General features: G+C 47.3%; 1 protein-coding gene across 4 annotated transcripts in view; it reads left to right on the top strand.

Annotated features, from left to right (window-relative positions):
* Nucleotides 1–18,524, top strand: part of LOC118359187 (F-BAR domain only protein 1-like) — a 45,177-nt gene that overhangs the window by 25,024 nt on the left and 1,629 nt on the right. For 2 of the 4 annotated variants that reach the window (XM_052480473.1, XM_052480474.1), the window contains exons 3-24: nucleotides 1,407–1,498; nucleotides 2,918–2,992; nucleotides 3,686–3,827; nucleotides 4,228–4,380; nucleotides 5,369–5,473; nucleotides 7,724–7,822; nucleotides 8,022–8,118; nucleotides 8,239–8,356; nucleotides 8,591–8,615; nucleotides 10,808–10,868; nucleotides 11,263–11,432; nucleotides 11,698–11,722; nucleotides 11,844–11,900; nucleotides 14,937–14,988; nucleotides 15,225–15,352; nucleotides 15,481–16,494; nucleotides 16,641–16,774; nucleotides 16,907–17,075; nucleotides 17,198–17,312; nucleotides 17,410–17,565; nucleotides 18,029–18,161; nucleotides 18,298–18,494. In XM_052480473.1, coding sequence (XP_052336433.1) covers nucleotides 1,407–1,498; nucleotides 2,918–2,992; nucleotides 3,686–3,827; nucleotides 4,228–4,380; nucleotides 5,369–5,473; nucleotides 7,724–7,822; nucleotides 8,022–8,118; nucleotides 8,239–8,356; nucleotides 8,591–8,615; nucleotides 10,808–10,868; nucleotides 11,263–11,432; nucleotides 11,698–11,722; nucleotides 11,844–11,900; nucleotides 14,937–14,988; nucleotides 15,225–15,352; nucleotides 15,481–16,494; nucleotides 16,641–16,774; nucleotides 16,907–17,075; nucleotides 17,198–17,312; nucleotides 17,410–17,565; nucleotides 18,029–18,161; nucleotides 18,298–18,494 — 3,317 coding nt within the window. The remainder of the gene's footprint in view (nucleotides 1–1,406; nucleotides 1,499–2,917; nucleotides 2,993–3,685; nucleotides 3,828–4,227; nucleotides 4,381–5,368; nucleotides 5,474–7,723; nucleotides 7,823–8,021; nucleotides 8,119–8,238; nucleotides 8,357–8,590; nucleotides 8,616–10,807; nucleotides 10,869–11,262; nucleotides 11,433–11,697; nucleotides 11,723–11,843; nucleotides 11,901–14,936; nucleotides 14,989–15,224; nucleotides 15,353–15,480; nucleotides 16,495–16,640; nucleotides 16,775–16,906; nucleotides 17,076–17,197; nucleotides 17,313–17,409; nucleotides 17,566–18,028; nucleotides 18,162–18,297; nucleotides 18,495–18,524) is intronic. The other 2 variants (XM_052480475.1, XM_052480476.1) reach the window with 2 other exon arrangements.

The following is an 18,524-nucleotide window of genomic DNA, read 5'->3' as shown; positions in this document are numbered from 1 at the left end:
TGTCTGTAACTGTGGTGTCTGTGACTGGTGTTGTGGTGTCTGTAACTGGTGTTGTGGTGTCTGTAACTGTGGTGTGTGTGTGGTGTCTGTAACTGTAGTGTCTGTAACTGTGGTGTTGTGGTGTCTGTAACTGTGGTGTCTAACTGGTGTTGTGGTGTCTAACTGTGGTGTCTAACTGGTGTTGTGGTGTCTGTAACTGTGGTGTCTGTAACTGGTGTTGTGGTGTCTGTAACTGTGGTGTCTGTAACTGTGGTGTCTGTAACTGTGGTGTCTGTAACTGGTGTTGTGGTGTCTGTAACTGTGGTGTCTGTAACTGTGGTGTCTGTAACTGGTGTTGTGGTGTCTGTAACTGTGGTGTCTGTAACTGTGGTGGTGTGGTGTCTGTAACTGTGGTGTTGGCCTACTCCTAGCTTCTCTCTGGGAACCTTGGCATTCCAGCCATTCCCCTGCTACTAAAAGAGTGTCCCTCTCTAGCAGGGTATTTCTAGTGTTGAGGTGTAGCCGCCTGCGTGTCAGGACAGCCTACACAACGGCCCCGCTGTTGACATCAAAGTGGGGGCTTCAAGGAACCGGCTATTTTTAACGCTGCCTCTGTTAACTCTGCTGTTATGTGATAACTCTTTGTAGTATTCTGTTTTGTATTGTCTGTAGGAAGGGAATCCTGATTTAAACTTCTAGTTCACATTGCCTTCCCTGTGCCAGTCTTGATGAAATCTGCACAAGGCTGCTAAGGTGCAGGAAGACAAAAGGAGAAAGCTTCTGCACACTTTGGGTCAAAGCAAATTCTGATTTAATGCTATGGAACAATAGATCTGAAATTTGCATGGACCCTGTGGAAAGACTACTTCGGCCAATGAAAATGACTTTCTGAAGAACAACTCAGCTTGCAGTCGGCCGGTCTATGAAAAATGTATTTCTGTTTCCTTAAACCAGTGTCATGATTGCTTGTGGTTCCCCACTGAGCGAAACAAGAAGACAGCCACAGTATTAAAGGTCATTGAAGAGAACAACATGAGTTGTGTTTATGTCATCACCAGCTCCCAGGCATAACCCTGTTGGAGAGATAAAGGCATGTCTGTTTTCTCCAACCCTGTGTCAACCTTGGTTCTGGTTGCGTAACAACAAGAGAAACATCCACAATATTTTAAAGGTCATGATGAAAGAAAACAGTATTTGTTTTGTTTGTGTTCAATGCTACTATGCTCCAAGGGTCCTCAATGAAAAGGTAACAGAAGTGTTGAGTGAATTTAAATAAGAAAAACATCTATTTCCTGAGGTCGTAGGTTTGTCTGCCATCGCCTGCTATTTGTCACATCTTTCATGTTGAGGAATCTAGAAATCCCTTAGAGATATGCTGTACAATCTAATGCTGTGGCTCACCAAGGTGTTGTCTGTGCTTTTTGCAGGGGGAGAAGAATGCAGGTTTTGACGTGTTGTACCACAACATGAAGCATGGCCAGATTGCTACCAAGGAGCTGGCAGAGTTTGTCCGTGAGAGGTGAGGTGTTGTTTGGGCTGGGATGTTCCAGAGAGGTGGTACATGAGTGGCGTGGGAGTGATGTTTCTTAATCAGTTTGCTTTTCAACTCATCCATCCATTTTGAAAAAGTCATTTTTCTAAATGTTCATAAAGGTTTTGAAGTTTTGCCTTTTTAAGAAGACTGATTCCAATACTGGCTACAGGGCCTTGTCACTTCCTTTTAATAGTCATGTCTTAATGCAGAGGAACGGCTCCATCAGTCTCCCCTGCCTTCCAATCCACATAACTGGGCTGCATTTGAACTCAGGCCAGCACATGGGAGTGTTAAGAGAGACACACACACACTCTCACGCAATACAAGACACGGCCCTCAAGACAAGGAGCTCCCTGTCTTACTATACACATATACACACACTTGCAGTAGCTGTGTTTTTGCCTGTTATCTGGGCACTCAGCTCCGGTAACATGTCAGTCTGAATAATCCTCCTGGATTGTTTTCCCAGAAGTCGCCTGTCTTTATTCAGTCTGTTAATGAGTCAATTAGCTGGAAGTTGAACACTCATTGTAGTATTTAAGCCTGGGCCTTACAGGGCTTTTCTCCCCAGAGGGGAAGACAACGACCTTCACTGTCAGACCAATGTCATAGTCTTGACTTTTATTCATACGATCCGAACCACTGCACATTCCCCACAGAAGGGAGGAAATTCAGTTATCTACTTGGAGAGAACAAAGTGTCAGTCAGGAAATGAAACAAGACATTGCAGGGAAGATCTCCCTCATGACAGACAGTGTAACCAACCCATTGAGCTGATTGATTCCCCACGCTCAGTGCAGAGGAGCTCTTTCTCAATCTGGATTGTTCTATGTATCTAAAAGTTGAATGTCATGTATTCTAACCCTTTTGTAGGCCTAGCTACCCCTCTTCAAGGTGTACTTGTTCTCCATAAAGAGCTGTGTCTGTTGCCGGAGGCCTGTGAAAGTGCACTGATTTGTTTGTTTATTACATTGCTCTTTCCTTGTCAGGGTGAGAGGGGGTTGTTACCCCCCAGATATACTGATCTACATTCTTCTCCGTGTGTGCTACAGATGGGTATTAAAAGTTGTATGTTCCTCCTGCAGAAATGAGGCCATTTTATTATTTACATTTGGTTCAGGGCAACATTGACAGTATTGAAGCTAAATATTTATTTTCCCTTTGCTTGGTTGTTCATGCCTTTAGGTTTGTGCTTTATTATGCTCTGTACATGATAATATGACTTTATGCTAGTAAGATATGCAGTTGTTTTGTGTGAGCCGGAAGGGGACGAATTTAGATTTATGTGTAGTTGGATGCAGGATTTCCAAGGCTGAGACTCTGCATAGACCATCACTCTGCCTGGCTTGTTACTTACCAGCCACGGGCTCTTCAGGAATATATCGATCTATCTGTGGTTCTCAGGGCTGCCATCGAGGAGACCTACTCCAAGTCCATGAGCAAACTGGCCAAAATGGCAAGCAATGGAAGCCCACTAGGGTGAGTATATTAGAAAACTCTTGACATCAACATCTCAGTTTAAAATAAAATCAACTGTTTCATATGCTGGCAGGGTGCCTAGAGGATTTACAGGAGTTTGTCTGTATGGTTTGATTCTCTTGGCCAGGGTCTATGGTTTACTGGGTCGTGGCAGGCCGGGGTCTATGGTTTACTGGGTCGTAGCAGGCCGGGGTCTATGGTTTACTGGGTCGTGGCAGGCCGGGGTCTATGGTTTACTGGGTCGTGGCAGGCCGGGGTCTATGGTTTACTGGGTCGTAGCAGGCCGGGGTCTATGGTTTACTGGGTCGTAGCAGGCCGGGGTCTATGGTTTACTGGGTCGTAGCAGGCCGGGGTCTGTGGTTTACTGGGCCGTAGCAGGCCGGGGTCTGTGGTTTACTGGGCCGTAGCAGGCCGGGGTCTGTGGTTTACTGGGCCGTAGCAGGCCGGGGTCTGTGGTTTACTGGGCCGTAGCAGGCCGGGGTCTGTGGTTTACTGGGCCGTAGCAGGCCGGGGTCTGTGGTTTGTTTAACTCTAGAAATGCACTATAAAGATTGAACTTTAATGTCATATTACCGTTCAAACAAAATGTATGAAATCGCATCTGTTAATGTATGTGATTATTAGATTAAAAAAAACATGGTGTTGGTGTTAGGACCTTGTACTGTAGGTGACATATTGCTCTATGTCTCACAGGACATTTGCTCCTATGTGGGACTTGTTCCGGGTGTCATCAGACAAGCTGGCCCTCTGCCACCTGGAGCTGATGCGTAAGATGAATGACCTCATCCGGGACATCAACAAGTATGGTGACGAGCAGGTCAAAGTCCACCGCAAGGTAACACTTCTCACCGTATCTTTCTATGATCACGACCCCTCTATCCCCCACATCATTCACTATATTATATTATAAACTGGGTGGTTTGAGCCCTGAATGCTGATTGGCTGAAAGCCATGGTATATCAGACCATATACAACGGGTATGAGAGAACATGCATTTTTTTCTGCTCTAATTATGTTGGTAACCAGTTTGTAATAGCAGTAAGGCGCCTCGGGGGTTTGTGATATATGGCCAATATACCACGGCTAAGGGCTGTATCCAGGCATTCTGCGTTGCGTTGTGCATAAGAACTGCCCTTAGCTGTGGTATATTGGCCATATACCACACCCCCTCAGGCATTATGGCTTAAATATATAATGAGCATTTTAATAATATGTGCATGGTGTGTTTCTCACAGACCAAGGAGGAGCAGGTGGGGACCCTGGACGCTGTTCAGGCCGTCCAGGTGCAGAGTGGTCACCTCCAGAAGTTCAGGGAGGGATACCACGCTAAGTGTATTGAGCTGGACCGACTGAGGAAAGAGGGAGCTCCCCAGAAAGAACTGGAGAAGGTCTGTCATTAGGCATCAATGAACACATTCCGTATAATACAGTATAGCTGTATACACTGTTATATGAGCACAGGGTGCCTTACGTTAATGAGTAGTTGCTGAAAGTACACTGAATAAGAGACAGTTGAACAAGGTTGTGATTATTATAGCAGATCATTTGTTCACAATGATGACTCACCAGGATGAATAAAGGTTCCAGTAATGGCTGGAGGAAGTCTATAATCATCCCCTCTCTCTCTCACTAGGAGGAAGTCTATAATCATCCCCTCTCTCTCTCACTAGGAGGAAGTCTATAATCATCCCCTCTCTCTCTCACTAGGAGGAAGTCTATAATCATCCCTCTCTCTCTCACTAGGAGGAAGTCTATAATCATCCCCTCTCTCTCTCACTAGGAGGAAGTCTATAATCATCCCCTCTCTCTCTCACTAGGAGGAAGTCTATAATCATCCCCTCTCTCTCTCACTAGGAGGAAGTCTATAATCATCCCCTCTCTCTCTCACTAGGAGGAAGTCTATAATCATCCCCTCTCTCTCTCACTAGGAGGAAGTCTATAATCATCCCCTCTCTCTCTCTCTCTCTCTCACTAGGAGGAAGTCTATAATCATCCCCTCTCTCTCACTAGGAGGAAGTCTATAATCATCCCCTCTCTCTCACTAGGTGGAAGTCTATAATCATCCCCTCTCTCTCTCTCTCACTAGGAGGAAGTCTATAATCATCCCCTCTCTCTCTCACTAGGAGGAAGTCTAGAATCATCCCCTCTCTCTCACTAGGAGGAAGTCTAGAATCATCCCCTCTCTCTCACTAGGTGGAAGTCTATAATCATCCCCTCTCTCTCTCACTAGGAGGAAGTCTATAATCATCCCCTCTCTCTCTCTCACTAGGAGGAAGTCTATAATCATCCCCTCTCTCTCTCACTAGGAGGAAGTCTAGAATCATCCCCTCTCTCTCACTAGGCGGAAGTCTATAATCCTCCCCTCTCTCTCACTAGGCGGAGATGAAGTCTAAGAAATCTGCAGAGTCGTTTGCTGTGTGTATAGAGAAGTATAACCGCGTGGGAGGAGACTTCGAGCAGAAGATGAGCGAATCAGCCCAGGTCAGTCAGTCCACTGGGCCTGGGGCGGGTTACTTAGACACACTCAATCCTGGGGTTGCCTTAAATTAACAAATCGTTTTTGTTCACAATGAACACGTCTCCATGGCTACCTGCACAGTTTCCAAGGAAACCCTCAACAAATCCAATGAACGGTGCTATATTTGGTTTTTAAATGATGACTGGAATCCTGGTGACCAATTACCTGTTAATAGCTAATGGGAGATCTGTCCCTGATAATGAGTGAGGAGGAGAGAGCTCGGGGGGATTTCATGAAGACTACAGCCCAGAGCATGATGGGTGAAATGGCCTGTTCTTTGAAGCTATTTCTCTAGCCCACATGCAGTGTTGTGATTAGTACCTGGTTATTACCTTGGATGGGACCTCTATTATACTCCACTGCTCTGGTCTGTACGTGGTTCTCTTCCTGTACAGTTGCCTCTGGTCTGTACCTGGTTCTCTTCCTGTACAGTTGCCTCTGGTCTGTACCTGGTTCTCTTCCTGTACAGTTGCCTCTGGTCTGTACCTGGTTCTCTTCCTGTACAGTTGCCTCTGGTCTGTACCTGGTTCTCTTCCTGTACAGTTGCCTCTGGTCTGTACCTGGTTCTCTTCCTGTACAGTTGCCTCTGGTCTGTACCTGGTTCTCTTCCTGTACAGTTGCCTCTGGTCTGTACCTGGTTCTCTTCCTGTACAGTTGCCTCTGGTCTGTACCTGGTTCTCTTCCTGTACAGTTGCCTCTGGTCTGTACCTGGTTCTCTTCCTGTACAGTTGCCTCTGGTCTGTACCTGGTTCTCTTCCTGTACAGTTGCCTCTGGTCTTTGACTTTGGGTTCTCTGACTTTTTTTTTTGAGTAGCATTTTGTTGTGCTTTGGGGTATTTTTAGTAGCATTTTGTTGTGCTTTGGGGTATTTTTAGTAGCATTTTGTTGTGCTTTGCGGTAGTTTGCGCCAGTGTTTTGTGGGTATTTTGAGTAGCATTTTGTTGTGCTTTGGGGTATTTTTAGTAGCATTTTGTTGTGCTTTGCGGTAGTTTGCGCCAGTGTTTTGTGGGTATTTTGAGTAGCATTTTGTTGTGCTTTGGGGTATTTTGAGTAGCATTTTGTTGTGCTTTGGGGAAGTTTGAGTAGCATTTTGTTGTGCTTTGGGGTATTTTGAGTAGCATTTTGTTGTGCTTTGGGGTATTTTGAGTAGCATTTTGTTGTGCTTTGGGGTATTTTGAGTAGCATCTTGTTGTGCTTTGGGGAAGTTTGAGTAGCATTTTGTTGTGCTCTGGGGTATTTTGAGTAGCATTTTGTTGTGCTTTGGGGAAGTTTGAGTAGCATTTTGTTGTGCTTTGCGGTAGTTTGCGCCAGTGTTTTGTGGGTATTTTGAGTAGCATTTTGTTGTGCTTTGGGGTATTTTTAGTAGCATTTTGTTGTGCTTTGCGGTAGTTTGCGCCAGTGTTTTGTGGGTATTTTGAGTAGCATTTTGTTGTGCTTTGGGGTATTTTGAGTAGCATTTTGTTTGTTGGGGAAGTAGCATTTTGTTGTGGGGAAGTTTGAGTAGCATTTTGTTGTGCTTTGGGGAAGTTTGAGTAGCATTTTGTTGTGCTTTGGGGAAGTTTGAGTAGCATTTTGTTGTGCTTTGGGGTATTTTGAGTAGCATTTTGTTGTGCTTTGGGGTATTTTGAGTAGCATTTTGTTGTGCTTTGGGGTATTTTGAGTAGCATCTTGTTGTGCTTTGGGGAAGTTTGAGTAGCATTTTGTTGTGCTCTGGGGTATTTTGAGTAGCATTTTGTTGTGCTTTGGGGAAGTTTGAGTAGCATTTTGTTGTGCTTTGGGGAAGTTTGCGCCAGTCTTTTGTGGGTATTTTGAGTAGTATCTTGTTGTGCTTTGTGGTATTTTTAGTAGCATTTTGTTGTGCTTTGCGGTAGTTTGCGCCAGTGCTTTGTGGGTATTTTGAGTAGCATTTTGTTGTGCTTTGGGGAAGTTTGAGTAGCATTTTGTTGTGCTTTGGGGAAGTTTGAGTAGCATTTTGTTGTGCTTTGGGGAAGTTTGAGTAGCATTTTGTTGTGCTTTGGGGTATTTTGAGTAGCATTTTGTTGTGCTTTGGGGAAGTTTGAGTAGCATTTTGTTGTGCTTTGGGGTATTTTGAGTAGCATTTTGTTGTGCTTTGGGGAAGTTTGAGTAGCATTTTGTTGTGCTTTGCGGTAGTTTGCTGTAATTAGGACCCATCTTGGTGTCTGAACACTGTTGTGTTCCTGTCCTCTGTACAGAAGTTCCAGGACATCGAGGAGGCACACCTGAGGCAGATGAAACAGCTAATCAAAGGATACTCCCACTCCATAGAGGACACCCACGTCCAGGTGGGACAGGTAGGTCACCCAGACACTGACCCAGGCCAGGAGAGCCTGTCTGGAGGGATTTAACTGACCTCTTTGAGGGGTTGTCTCCTTCTACACTCAAACTGAACCACAGTCAAACTCCACACACCGAGCACATCCACAACAAACTCTCCAGTCCAAACCCCTATCTCTTCTCTGACTGCAACGAGCCCCTCTCTCCTCTGTTCAGGTCCATGAGGAGTTCAAACAGAACGTGGAGAACATCGGCATAGATAACCTCATCCAGAGGTTTGCAGAGCAGAAGGGCACAGGCAAAGACAAACCAGGTACACCACACAAACAGCATAAACAGATGGTTTGATCCCAGCATGTGTACGCGTGAGCGTGTGTCCGATTTGTCCTCACTGTGGTGTGTCCCTACTGTGGTGTGTCCCTATATGTGGCAGCCCTGGTGGGGTTTGAGGAGTACATGACAGCTTTAGTACCAGAGGGGAGTAAGAAGAGTCGAGGAAAAGCCTTCAGGATTCCTGGACTGGGCAAGAGGGACAAAGAGCCAGACTCAACGTGAGCACACACACACACACACACACACACACACAGACATGTGTGCTTACAACACAGACCGAGACAGAAACCCCGCTATTTTTACCAAGAAGCCGAGATAAATGGAAATTACTGGAGCGATGTCGTCACGTACACGCAGATGATAAATCCCAATTACCCTCACTTTCTTTTGTCAGCTCCATCTGTGATACTATCTTGTCATTTAGCCAAATTCATCTTTGTTTCTTTTTGCAGGGATTCAGCTGTGACGGAGACACCAGTGAGTATATGCTAATTCACAGTGGCTCAAAAACCATCAAATCAATGGCCGTTCTTCCATTATCAGTTGTACATCCCTGGTGGTGAATTAAACAGCATATCACTGTGCCCCGCCGCCAACGTACTGTACACACACATCAATGCTGTGTGTGTCTGTACAGTCTGTGTGTTTGTCTGTACAGTCTGTTTGTCTGCACAGTCTGTGTGTTTGTCTGTACAGTCTCTTTGTCTGTACAGTCTCTTTGTCTGTACAGTCTCTTTGTCTGTACAGTCTCTTTGTCTGTACAGTCTCTTTGTCTGTACAGTCTGTACAGTCTGTGTGTCTGTCTGTACAGTCTGTACAGTCTGTGTGTTTGTCTGTACAGTCTGTACAGTCTGTGTGTTTGTCTGTACAGTCTGTACAGTCTGTGTGTTTGTCTGTACAGTCTGTACAGTCTGTGTGTTTGTCTGTACAGTCTGTACAGTCTGTGTGTTTGTCTGTACAGTCTGTACAGTCTGTGTGTTTGTCTTGTCTGTACAGTCTGTGTTTGTCTGTGTGTTTGTCTGTACAGTCTGTGTGTGTGTGTTTGTCTGTACAGTCTGTACAGTCTGTGTGTTTGTCTGTACAGTCTGTACAGTCTGTGTGTTTGTCTGTACAGTCTGTACAGTCTGTGTGTTTGTCTGTACAGTCTGTGTGTGTGTGTTTGTCTGTACAGTCTGTGTGTGTGTGTTTGTCTGTACAGTCTGTGTGTGTGTGTGTTTGTCTGTACAGTCTGTGTGTGTGTGTGTGTTTGTCTGTACAGTCTGTGTGTGTGTGTGTTTGTCTGTACAGTCTGTGTGTGTGTGTGTTTGTCTGTACAGTCTGTGTGTGTGTGTTTGTCTGTACAGTCTGTGTGTGTGTGTTTGTCTGTACAGTCTGTGTGTGTTTGTTTGTCTGTGTGTGTGTTTGTCTGTGTGTGTGTTTGTCTGTACAGTCTGTGTGTGTGTTTGTCTGTACAGTCTGTGTGTGTGTGTTTGTCTGTACAGTCTGTGTGTGTGTTTGTCTGTGTGTGTGTTTGTCTGTACAGTCTGTGTGTGTTTTTTTCTGTACAGTCTGTGTGTGTGTGTGTGTCTGTAACTGTACAGTCTGTGTGTGTGTGTGTCTGTACAGTCTGTGTGTGTGCGCGTCTGTACCTGTACAGTCTGTGTGTGTGTGTGCGTCTGTACAGTCTGTGTCTGTCTGTACAGTCTGTGTCTGTCTGTCTGTACAGTCTGTGCGCGTGTCTGACTGTACAGTCTGTGCGTGTGTGTGTGTGTGTCTGTACAGTCTGTGCGTGTGTCTGACTGTACAGTCTGTGCGTGTGTCTGTCTGTACAGTCTGTGCGTGTGTCTGTCTGTACAGTCTGTGCGTGTGTCTGTCTGTACAGTCTGTGCGTGTGTCTGTCTGTACAGTCTGTGCGTGTGTCTGTCTGTACAGTCTGTGCGTGTGTCTGTCTGTACAGTCTGTGCGTGTGTCTGTCTGTACAGTCTGTGCGTGTGTCTGTCTGTACAGTCTGTGCGTGTGTCTGTCTGTACAGTCTGTGCGTGTGTCTGTCTGTACAGTCTGTGCGTGTGTCTGACTGTACAGTCTGTGCGTGTGTCTGACTGTACAGTCTGTGCGTGTGTCTGACTGTACAGTCTGTGCGTGTGACTGACTGTACAGTCTGTGCGTGTGACTGACTGTACAGTCTGTGCGTGTGACTGACTGTACAGTCTGTGCGTGTGACTGACTGTACAGTCTGTGCGTGTGACTGACTGTACAGTCTGTGCGTGTGTTTGAGCAAGGGAGAGTAATCATGTGTGACAATGGTGTGTCTGGCAGTGTTTGGTCTATTTTTATTATTTTGACCAGTGGTGGAAAAAGTCCCCAATTGTCATACTTGAGTAAAAGTAAAGATACCTTAATAGAAAATGACTCAAGTAAAAATACAGTGAAATACTACTTGAGTAAAAGTATTTTGTTTTAAATATACTTAAGTATCAAAGGTAAAAGTATACATCATTTCAAACTCCTCACATGAAGCAAACTGAGATCCTCCGTTTATGCAGGTTCTAGTTTTCACACTGCTCCTAAAGTGATCTCCTGATGACAACATCATAGGTTGAAGGGTTGTTATGGCACTTTAAGCTTATCAATCAATAGGAGAAAGTATTTATGTTTGTATCCAACATGGGTATTCTCTATTCTGCACACAGAACTCTCCCCTAGAGGTGGATGAGGAGGGGTTTGTAATCCGAGCAGACGTCAATCAGAATGATATCCTTTGCAGTAACACTGTCTATCAGACGAGAGGCTGTCTCTACTGTATTGGAGTAAAAATTCCCTTGGACAGACCTCTTTATCTTCATAATGAAAACAAGGCTTCCTGCCACTGTAAGTGAGTATTCTATCTTTATAAAGCAGTCTAGACGGTCTCTTATGAGATGAGTAGAACATTAAGTCTCCCTGCCCCCTGAGAGACATTTAAATAGACTGAAATGCTCTCTCTGTCCCTAGTCCAGCTCCAGTCCATTATCAGTGAATGAGGCTGGACAAAGGAAACCCTGACACTCCCAAAGTTGTCCAAAGCATAAGGCTCTTCCCCGTCCATTTTAGTCAATCCACTGTCCACCCTCCGTCAGGTCACTTTTCCTTGACTCTCTGTCTGCACGCTGCTCGATGGAGGACAACTTCTACTCCAGCGACTCTGACTTTGACGACGAGGAGCCCAAGAAGTTCCACATCCAGATCCGTCCGGTGGGCAGCAGCAGCAACTCTGCTGCTACAGAGATGGAGCTGAAGGCCACCGTGGGGGCACTCACACTGCCCCCCAACAGAGGGGTATGACGGGGGAAGGAGAGGGTACAGGACCAGAGGGGAGGCTAGGGATGAAATGTGTTTGCGGATTTTCACATGGTGTGGTATCAAAAGTCTTAAGATTTCTGAAAAGAGAAGCTCAGAAATGCTCATCTGTTTATTAAGCCATGTTTATTCTCCCTGCTATTGTTTCTCCACGTTGTTGCAATAACAGCAGGTTGTAAACGGTCTACATTGTTTAGATATCCCCAGACAGTGTAATTAACAACTCTGCTCTCTCTCGTTCCAGGTGTCAATCAAACGTCATCTCTCCAGTAAGTTCCATTAAAACCGGCATCTTGTTAAAAATAGCTGGGTTTCTGTCTGTCTCTGTCTGTATGTTTTACGCATTTCTCTGTGTGCGTGGTACTCTGACTCCCCTTGTCCTCTCCACAGGAAACAGCAGTACTACAGGACGTTCAGAGGGGGAGGGAGAGGGCGCCACCCACAGGGGTAAGTAGTTAGCACTCTCTCTCCACTGTTTCTGCAGCGTCAGTAGTACACTCTCTCTCCACTGTTTCTGCAGCGTCAGTAGTTCACTCTCTCTCTCTCTCCACTGTTTCTGCAGCGTCAGTAGTACACTCTCTCTCTCTCCACTGTTTCTGCAGCGTCAGTAGTACACTCTCTCTCTCTCTCTCCACTGTTTCTGCAGCGTCAGTAGTACACTCTCTCTCTCTCTCTCCACTGTTTCTGCAGCGTCAGTAGTACACTCTCTCTCTCTCCACTGTTTCTGCAGCGTCAGTAGTACACTCTCTCTCTCCACTGTTTCTGCAGCGTCAGTAGTACACTCTCTCTCTCTCCACTGTTTCTGCAGCGTCAGTAGTACACTCTCTCTCTCTCTCTCGCCACTGTTTCTGCAGCGTCAGTAGTACACTCTCTCTCTCTCTCCACTGTTTCTGCAGCGTCAGTAGTACTCTCTCTCTCTCTCTCTCTCTCTCCACTGTTTCTGCAGCGTCAGTAGTACTCTCTCTCTCTCTCTCTCTCTCCACTGTTTCTGCAGCGTCAGTAGTACTCTCTCTCTCTCTCTCTCTCTCTCTCTCTCCACTGTTTCTGCAGCGTCAGTAGTAGCTCTCTCTCTCTCTCTCTCTCTCTCTCCACTGTTTCTGCAGCGTCAGTCGTACTCTCTCTCTCTCTCCACTGTTTCTGCAGCTCAGTAGTATACTCTCTCTCTCCACTGTTTCTGCAGCGTCAGTCGTCTCTCTCTCTCTCTCTCCACTGTTTCTGCAGCGTCAGTAGTATCTCTCTCTCTCTCCACTGTTTCTGCAGCGTCAGTAGTTTCTGCTCTCTCTCTCTCTCTCTCTCTCCACTGTTTCTGCAGCGTCAGTAGTACTCTGTTTCTGCAGCTCTCTCTCTCTCTCCACTGTTTCTGCAGCGTCAGTAGTTCTCTCTCTCTCTCTCTCTCCACTGTTTCTGCAGCGTCAGTAGTACTCTCTCTCTCTCTCTCTCTCTCTCTCCACTGTTTCTGCAGCGTCAGTAGTACTCTCTCTCTCCACTGTTTCTGCAGCGTCGGTAGTACTCTCTCTCTCCACTGTTTCTGCAGCGTCGGTAGTACACTCTCTCTCTCTCCACTGTTTCTGCAGCGTCGGTAGTACACTCTCTCTCTCTCCACTGTTTCTGCAGCGTCGGTAGTACTCTCTCTCTCTCCACTGTTTCTGCAGCGTCAGTAGTACTCTCTCTCTCTCTCCACTGTTTCTGCAGCGTCAGTAGTACTCTCTCTCTCTCTCTCTCTCTCTTTCTCCACTGTTTCTGCAGCGTCAGTAGTACTCTCTCTCTCTCTCTCCACTGTTTCTGCAGCGTCAGTAGTACTCTCTCTCTCTCTCTCTCTCTCTCTCTCTCTCTCTCTCCACTGTTTCTGCAGCGTCAGTAGTACTCTCTCTCTCTCTCTCTCTCTCTCTCTCTCTCTCTCTCTCCACTGTTTCTGCAGCGTCGGTAGTACTCTCTCTCTCTCCACTGTTTCTGCAGCGTCAGTAGTACACTCTCTCTCTCCACTGTTTCTGCAGCGTCAGTAGTACAGTAGTACTCTCTCTCTCTCTCTCTCCACTGTTTCTGCAGCGTCAGTAGTACTCTCTCTCTCTCTCTCTCCACTGTTTCTGCAGCGTCAGTCGTACACTCTCTCCACTGTTTCTGCAGCGTCAGTAGTACTCTCTCTCTCTCTCCACTGTTTCTGCAGCGTCAGTCGTACACTCTCTCCACTGTTTCTGCAGCGTCAGTAGTACACTCTCTCCACTGTTTCTGCAGCTTCAGTAGTACACTCTCTCTCTCTCTCTCTCCACTGTTTCTGCAGCGTCAGTAGTACACTCTCTCTCTCTCTCCACTGTTTCTGCAGCGTCAGTAGTACACTCTCCCTCTCTCCACTGTTTCTGCAGCGTCGGTAGTACACTCTCTCTCTCCACTGTTTCTGCAGCGTCGGTAGTACACTTTCTCCACTGTTTCTGCAGCGTCAGTAGTACACTCTCCACTGATTCTGCAGCGTCAGTAGTACACTCTCTCCACTGATTCTGCAGCGTTAGTAGTACACTTTCTCCACTGTTTCTGCAGCGTCAGTAGTACACTCTCCACTGATTCTGCAGCGTCAGTAGTACACTCTCTCCACTGTTTCTGCAGCGTCAGTAGTACACTCTCTCCACTGTTTCTGCAGCGTCAGTAGTACACTCTCTCTCTCTCTCCACTGTTTCTGCAGCGTCAGTAGTACACTCTCTCTCTCTCTCTCCACTGTTTCTGCAGCGTCAGTAGTACACTCTCTCTCCACTGTTTCTGCCCCTTACCATGTACTTGATAATTTCCCTATATTCTATCAGTGGTAGGTCATAACTGTTTGTTTCATATGGTATTCATGCATAGCATACTATTACTCCACCTTTAATGTTAGTGATGCAGCCTCTTTAATCCAGGCTGTATCACAACCGGCCGTGATCTGGAGTCTCATAGGGCGGCGCACAATTGGCCCAGCATCGTCCGAGGTAGGGGAAGGTTTGGCTGGGGTAGGCCGTCATTGTAAATAAGAATTTGTTCTTAACTGACTTGCCTAGTTAAATAAAATAAATAGAAATGTTACTCCCAGTGATGTGAATGTGATTTACCGCGTTGCTTCTGGATAAGCTTAACAGTGCGTATCCGTCCAGTGATAAATCGTCAAGGTGGCTGACCTTGGCTGAATGACACTGTCTATTTGTCACGCCTCAGGTCTGTCTGGAACATGGTTTATTAGTGAGGGAGTAGCAGCCTGTGATGCTACAGTAGGAGGCTATTTGTGGGGGAAATGAGCAGACTGGATTAATGATGAGTGCCTTGATTAAAACCATAGCGTTTAGCGCTGTTCTGATGTTGCTTAGAGAAGCCAGGCTAATAGCTGGTATTTATCTTTATGGAAGGTAATGGGTATTCCCTTACGGCTGCCCTCCATCAGCACTCTAGCTAATCACATCTCTCCCTGATTGGGGAGCAGTCCCAAATTAAACTTCACTAAGTGTGTGTATGTGTCTTTTGCAGAGGGAGAGCAGGATGGCCTATGCAGATCCACCTCCAGTCCAGATCCCAGTAGGTGAGTGAATGTCAGTCACACTCCAGTCCTCCCCTCTCTCTGTCGTACATAGCTGTGAGGTGGAGAGAGGCTGTGGGAGAAGAAGCCAGCAGGAGATCTGATGACAGTACTGCATCACCTGACATTACCTCTGGCTTTGCTTTTTATTCGCTCCTGGTGACGGATTATCTCCCTCTCTTGCTCCCTCACTGTCTCTTTCTCTTTCTCATTTCATCTGTCTCTCACCCACTCTCTAGGTTGAGTTCTACTGCGTCAGGCTCGGACAGTCTCTTTGGACCTCCTCTGGAGTCTGCCTTCAAATCAAAAAGCTTTGCTGGTAGAGATCAGCTACAGAGAGCAGAGAGTGTCTTTGGTGCTTCTGAATGTAAATACGGTTTAAAGTATTATGATGATAGGGACAGAAGTTTTTCCAGTCAGTGAAAACGCCTGATCTTATGTGTGATACATACAGTTTTAGGTAGTAGAATAATCGTCTCCCCTTGTTCCCTCCAGATGCTGCCTTCTCCTCTGACTCCTCCTCTCCTGAGAACGTAGAGGACTCAGGGCTGGACTCACCTTCCCATCAGCCCCGAGGCCCCTCCCCTGAGCCGGCTGGTTGGGCAGCGTGGCCATCGGCAGGTCAGAGTAAAGAACCAGCAGGACTGGGCAGGCCAGAAGACCCCTTCCTCACTGTCTTTAGAGACCCCTCCCCGGAACGTAGCCCCCACCCCCAGGACAACCCTGCCAGTATCTGGGCAGCTGCTCCACGATCCTCCCGCCCCCCTCCAGACATGGACCCCTCATCCCTCTGCTTCCCGGCCTTCTCCCAGTCCTTAGCCCCTCCAGAGCTGGACCCGGCCCTGTGGAGCTGTAAACACATCCCTCCTGAAGACCCCTTTCTGGCTGCCTTCGAGAGGACCGTCACCCAGGAGACCCTGCCCCCCCCTGATGCCTGGGCCCCTCCACGCCCGCGCCCCTCCAGAGACGGAAGGGGGATAGCAGTACAGGGCGACCCGTTCTCCAGCTCCCTCAGTGACAGTAAAACCCTTCCCACCCCCTCCTCCTGCTCTCGCAAGGACAGGGACCGGAAACGAGACCGTAGTGCCCCGCCCCCAGAATCACCTGACGACCCATTCGCCATCACTATGATTGGCAGCCCCACCCACCAGTCAGCCTTAGCTGCCGCGACAGGGATCCTGACCCACATCGTCAGCAGTAGTAGGCTGACCCCCAACTCAAACTCCCTCCCCTTATCCCATCCTAAGAAGGAGCTGGTGCACTGGAACTCTGTCCACAACCCCTTCAGTGAGGGGACCTCGGCTGGGTCTCTGGCCCTGGGTGGAGTGGTCCGGGAGGGAGGGAGGAAGCACCGTGAGTCACGCAGCGAAAGCGAGCCACGCAGGAGCGGCCTGCCTCTCACACGGCATTCTGGGCCACAGGAGGACCTGTGCTTTTCTACTGATAAAGACCAGAACTGCCTGGACCTGAACACATCACAGCCGCCCTGCAACATGGGCTCACACAAGGGTATGAATGTTGAACACTACACTACTGGCCTCAGATGTCTATGCACGAGATTGGATTTTCTAAATATATTTTCCCAAATGACAACTATATTTGACTCTATTCCAAACCCCACACTGTCTTTTAGACAACTTCCTCTTGTCTTACAGGTTGTAATATTGGTAATGTTCCTCTAGGTTCGAAGCAAAGCTTCAGGCAGGACAGTGCAGAGCTGCTGGTGGCAGCCCCTCCCAGACCAGCCAGAGCCAAGAGGTCCTCAGGCAGACTGAGTGGCTGTGAGAGAGTGAGTGTCTTCAGGAAAATCAACCGGACTACAGAAGCTCTGGTCTGGTCTCCCAGATCTGTGCATTTTACAGCTATAAGCCTGTAGACAACTACTTACTGTAACTGCTTACTTTTTCCTGTGTGTCTTCAGTCCAGGTCAGTGTGCTCGTCTCCCCAGCCGGAACCCAGCCCAGACCTCACCTCGTCCTCCTCCTCCAGCCCCAGTGAGTGGGGGGCACAGACACGCGCCCCCAGCCCTGCCAGAGGTGGGCAGCCTTCACCCCTCTCACATCTGAACCAAGACCATGCGCCCCTACACAGTTAGTCTGAACACAACACTTTTTAAAACCGTTTTTTAAAAGATACTCAATAGCATAAAGCACTTATGAATAAGGACATTGTGCCTTGAACTTGTCATAAACATAGCTTTTTTTTCCCACAGTGCATCTGTCTCGCGGACCGAGCCCGATCTCCCTGAGCACCCAAGAGTTATGGCCTGTGGCTGCAGCCATCACAGAATACATCAATGCTTACTTCAAAGGTGGACAACACAACCGGTCAGCATACATAAGCCCTCTGTACACCAGGTCCAGTGTTATTACCTATTATACACAGGCCTGCTGAAAGCTAAGTGTGTATGTTTCTCTTCTCCAGCTGTCTGGTGAAGATCACAGGAGATCTCACCATGTCTTTTCCTGCTGGAATCACTCGTATCTTCACTGCTAACCCAAACGCCCCGGTCCTCAGCTTTCGATTGGTCAACATCTCCCGGGTTAACCACTTTCTGCCCAATCAGAAGCTGCTTTACAGGTAGCTTAATATAAGCTATGGGATTGGTTGTGAGGTTATGAAATATAGACAGGTTGCGTGACAATGTCACACAAATTATGCGCGCACATCGCAAGGGTAGAAGGCTGTGTTATGATTCTGAATGATCTGATAGCTAGCAACAATGACAAGACGCTGCCATGTTTGGAATCATAGGTGGCTTGTTTCAGATAGTTTATCTGGTTCTCGATGCCTTTTTTTGAGGTATTTTTGCTTTAACCACATCTGACATTATAGCTAAAATTAGCTAACTAACAACTGTAACAAAGTGCTTATTGTGAAAATGTGTTTGAGAAATATAGTTTACATGTTGTCAATAATCCTATGATTCGAAGCCAACCCAGTCTGTTTTGCCCCGAAGATGCACACACATTGGTTTTTATTACTAAACAACACATGGTAAGATCTAGATATGTCTCATTCTTCGGTTTGTGTTATTCTCCAGTGACCCCTCTCAGAGTGACCCAGACACCAGGGACTTCTGGTTCAACATGCAGGCACTGAACCTTTACCTGCAGAGAGAGGCTGAGCTCAACCCCCTGGCCTCCTACTATAACGTGGCCCTACTCAAATACCAGGTGACTGATGAAGTACAGTGGTATTCTCTTACCTTCTGTCATCTGAAGTTACACAAAAGTATTCTTCAAGATACACATTTTCCCTCGTCTTCCAAATGACAGCATCAACAACCTCTCCCAACTCTGTTCCTCTCAGGTGTCGTCCCAGGACCCTGGTCGTGCTCCCCTCCTGCTGTCAGCAGAGTGCCAGCGTAGTGGCACGGTGACCCGTGTAGCACTGGACTACCACTGCTGCCCGGCCACCGCCCCCTCCACCCAGCTCACTGCTGTGCAGGTGCTGCTGCCCCTCGACCACACAGCAACAGACCTGCAATGCCAGCCCCCAGCCTCCTGGTGAGTGGGAGGAGGGAATGAAAGGGGGAT

Source organism: Oncorhynchus keta, chromosome 26 (genome assembly GCF_023373465.1).
Source record: "Oncorhynchus keta strain PuntledgeMale-10-30-2019 chromosome 26, Oket_V2, whole genome shotgun sequence".
Classification (NCBI taxonomy): domain Eukaryota; kingdom Metazoa; phylum Chordata; class Actinopteri; order Salmoniformes; family Salmonidae; genus Oncorhynchus; species Oncorhynchus keta.
Note: the sequence above shows the minus strand (reverse complement) of the source record. Positions and strands in the feature narration are given on the sequence as shown.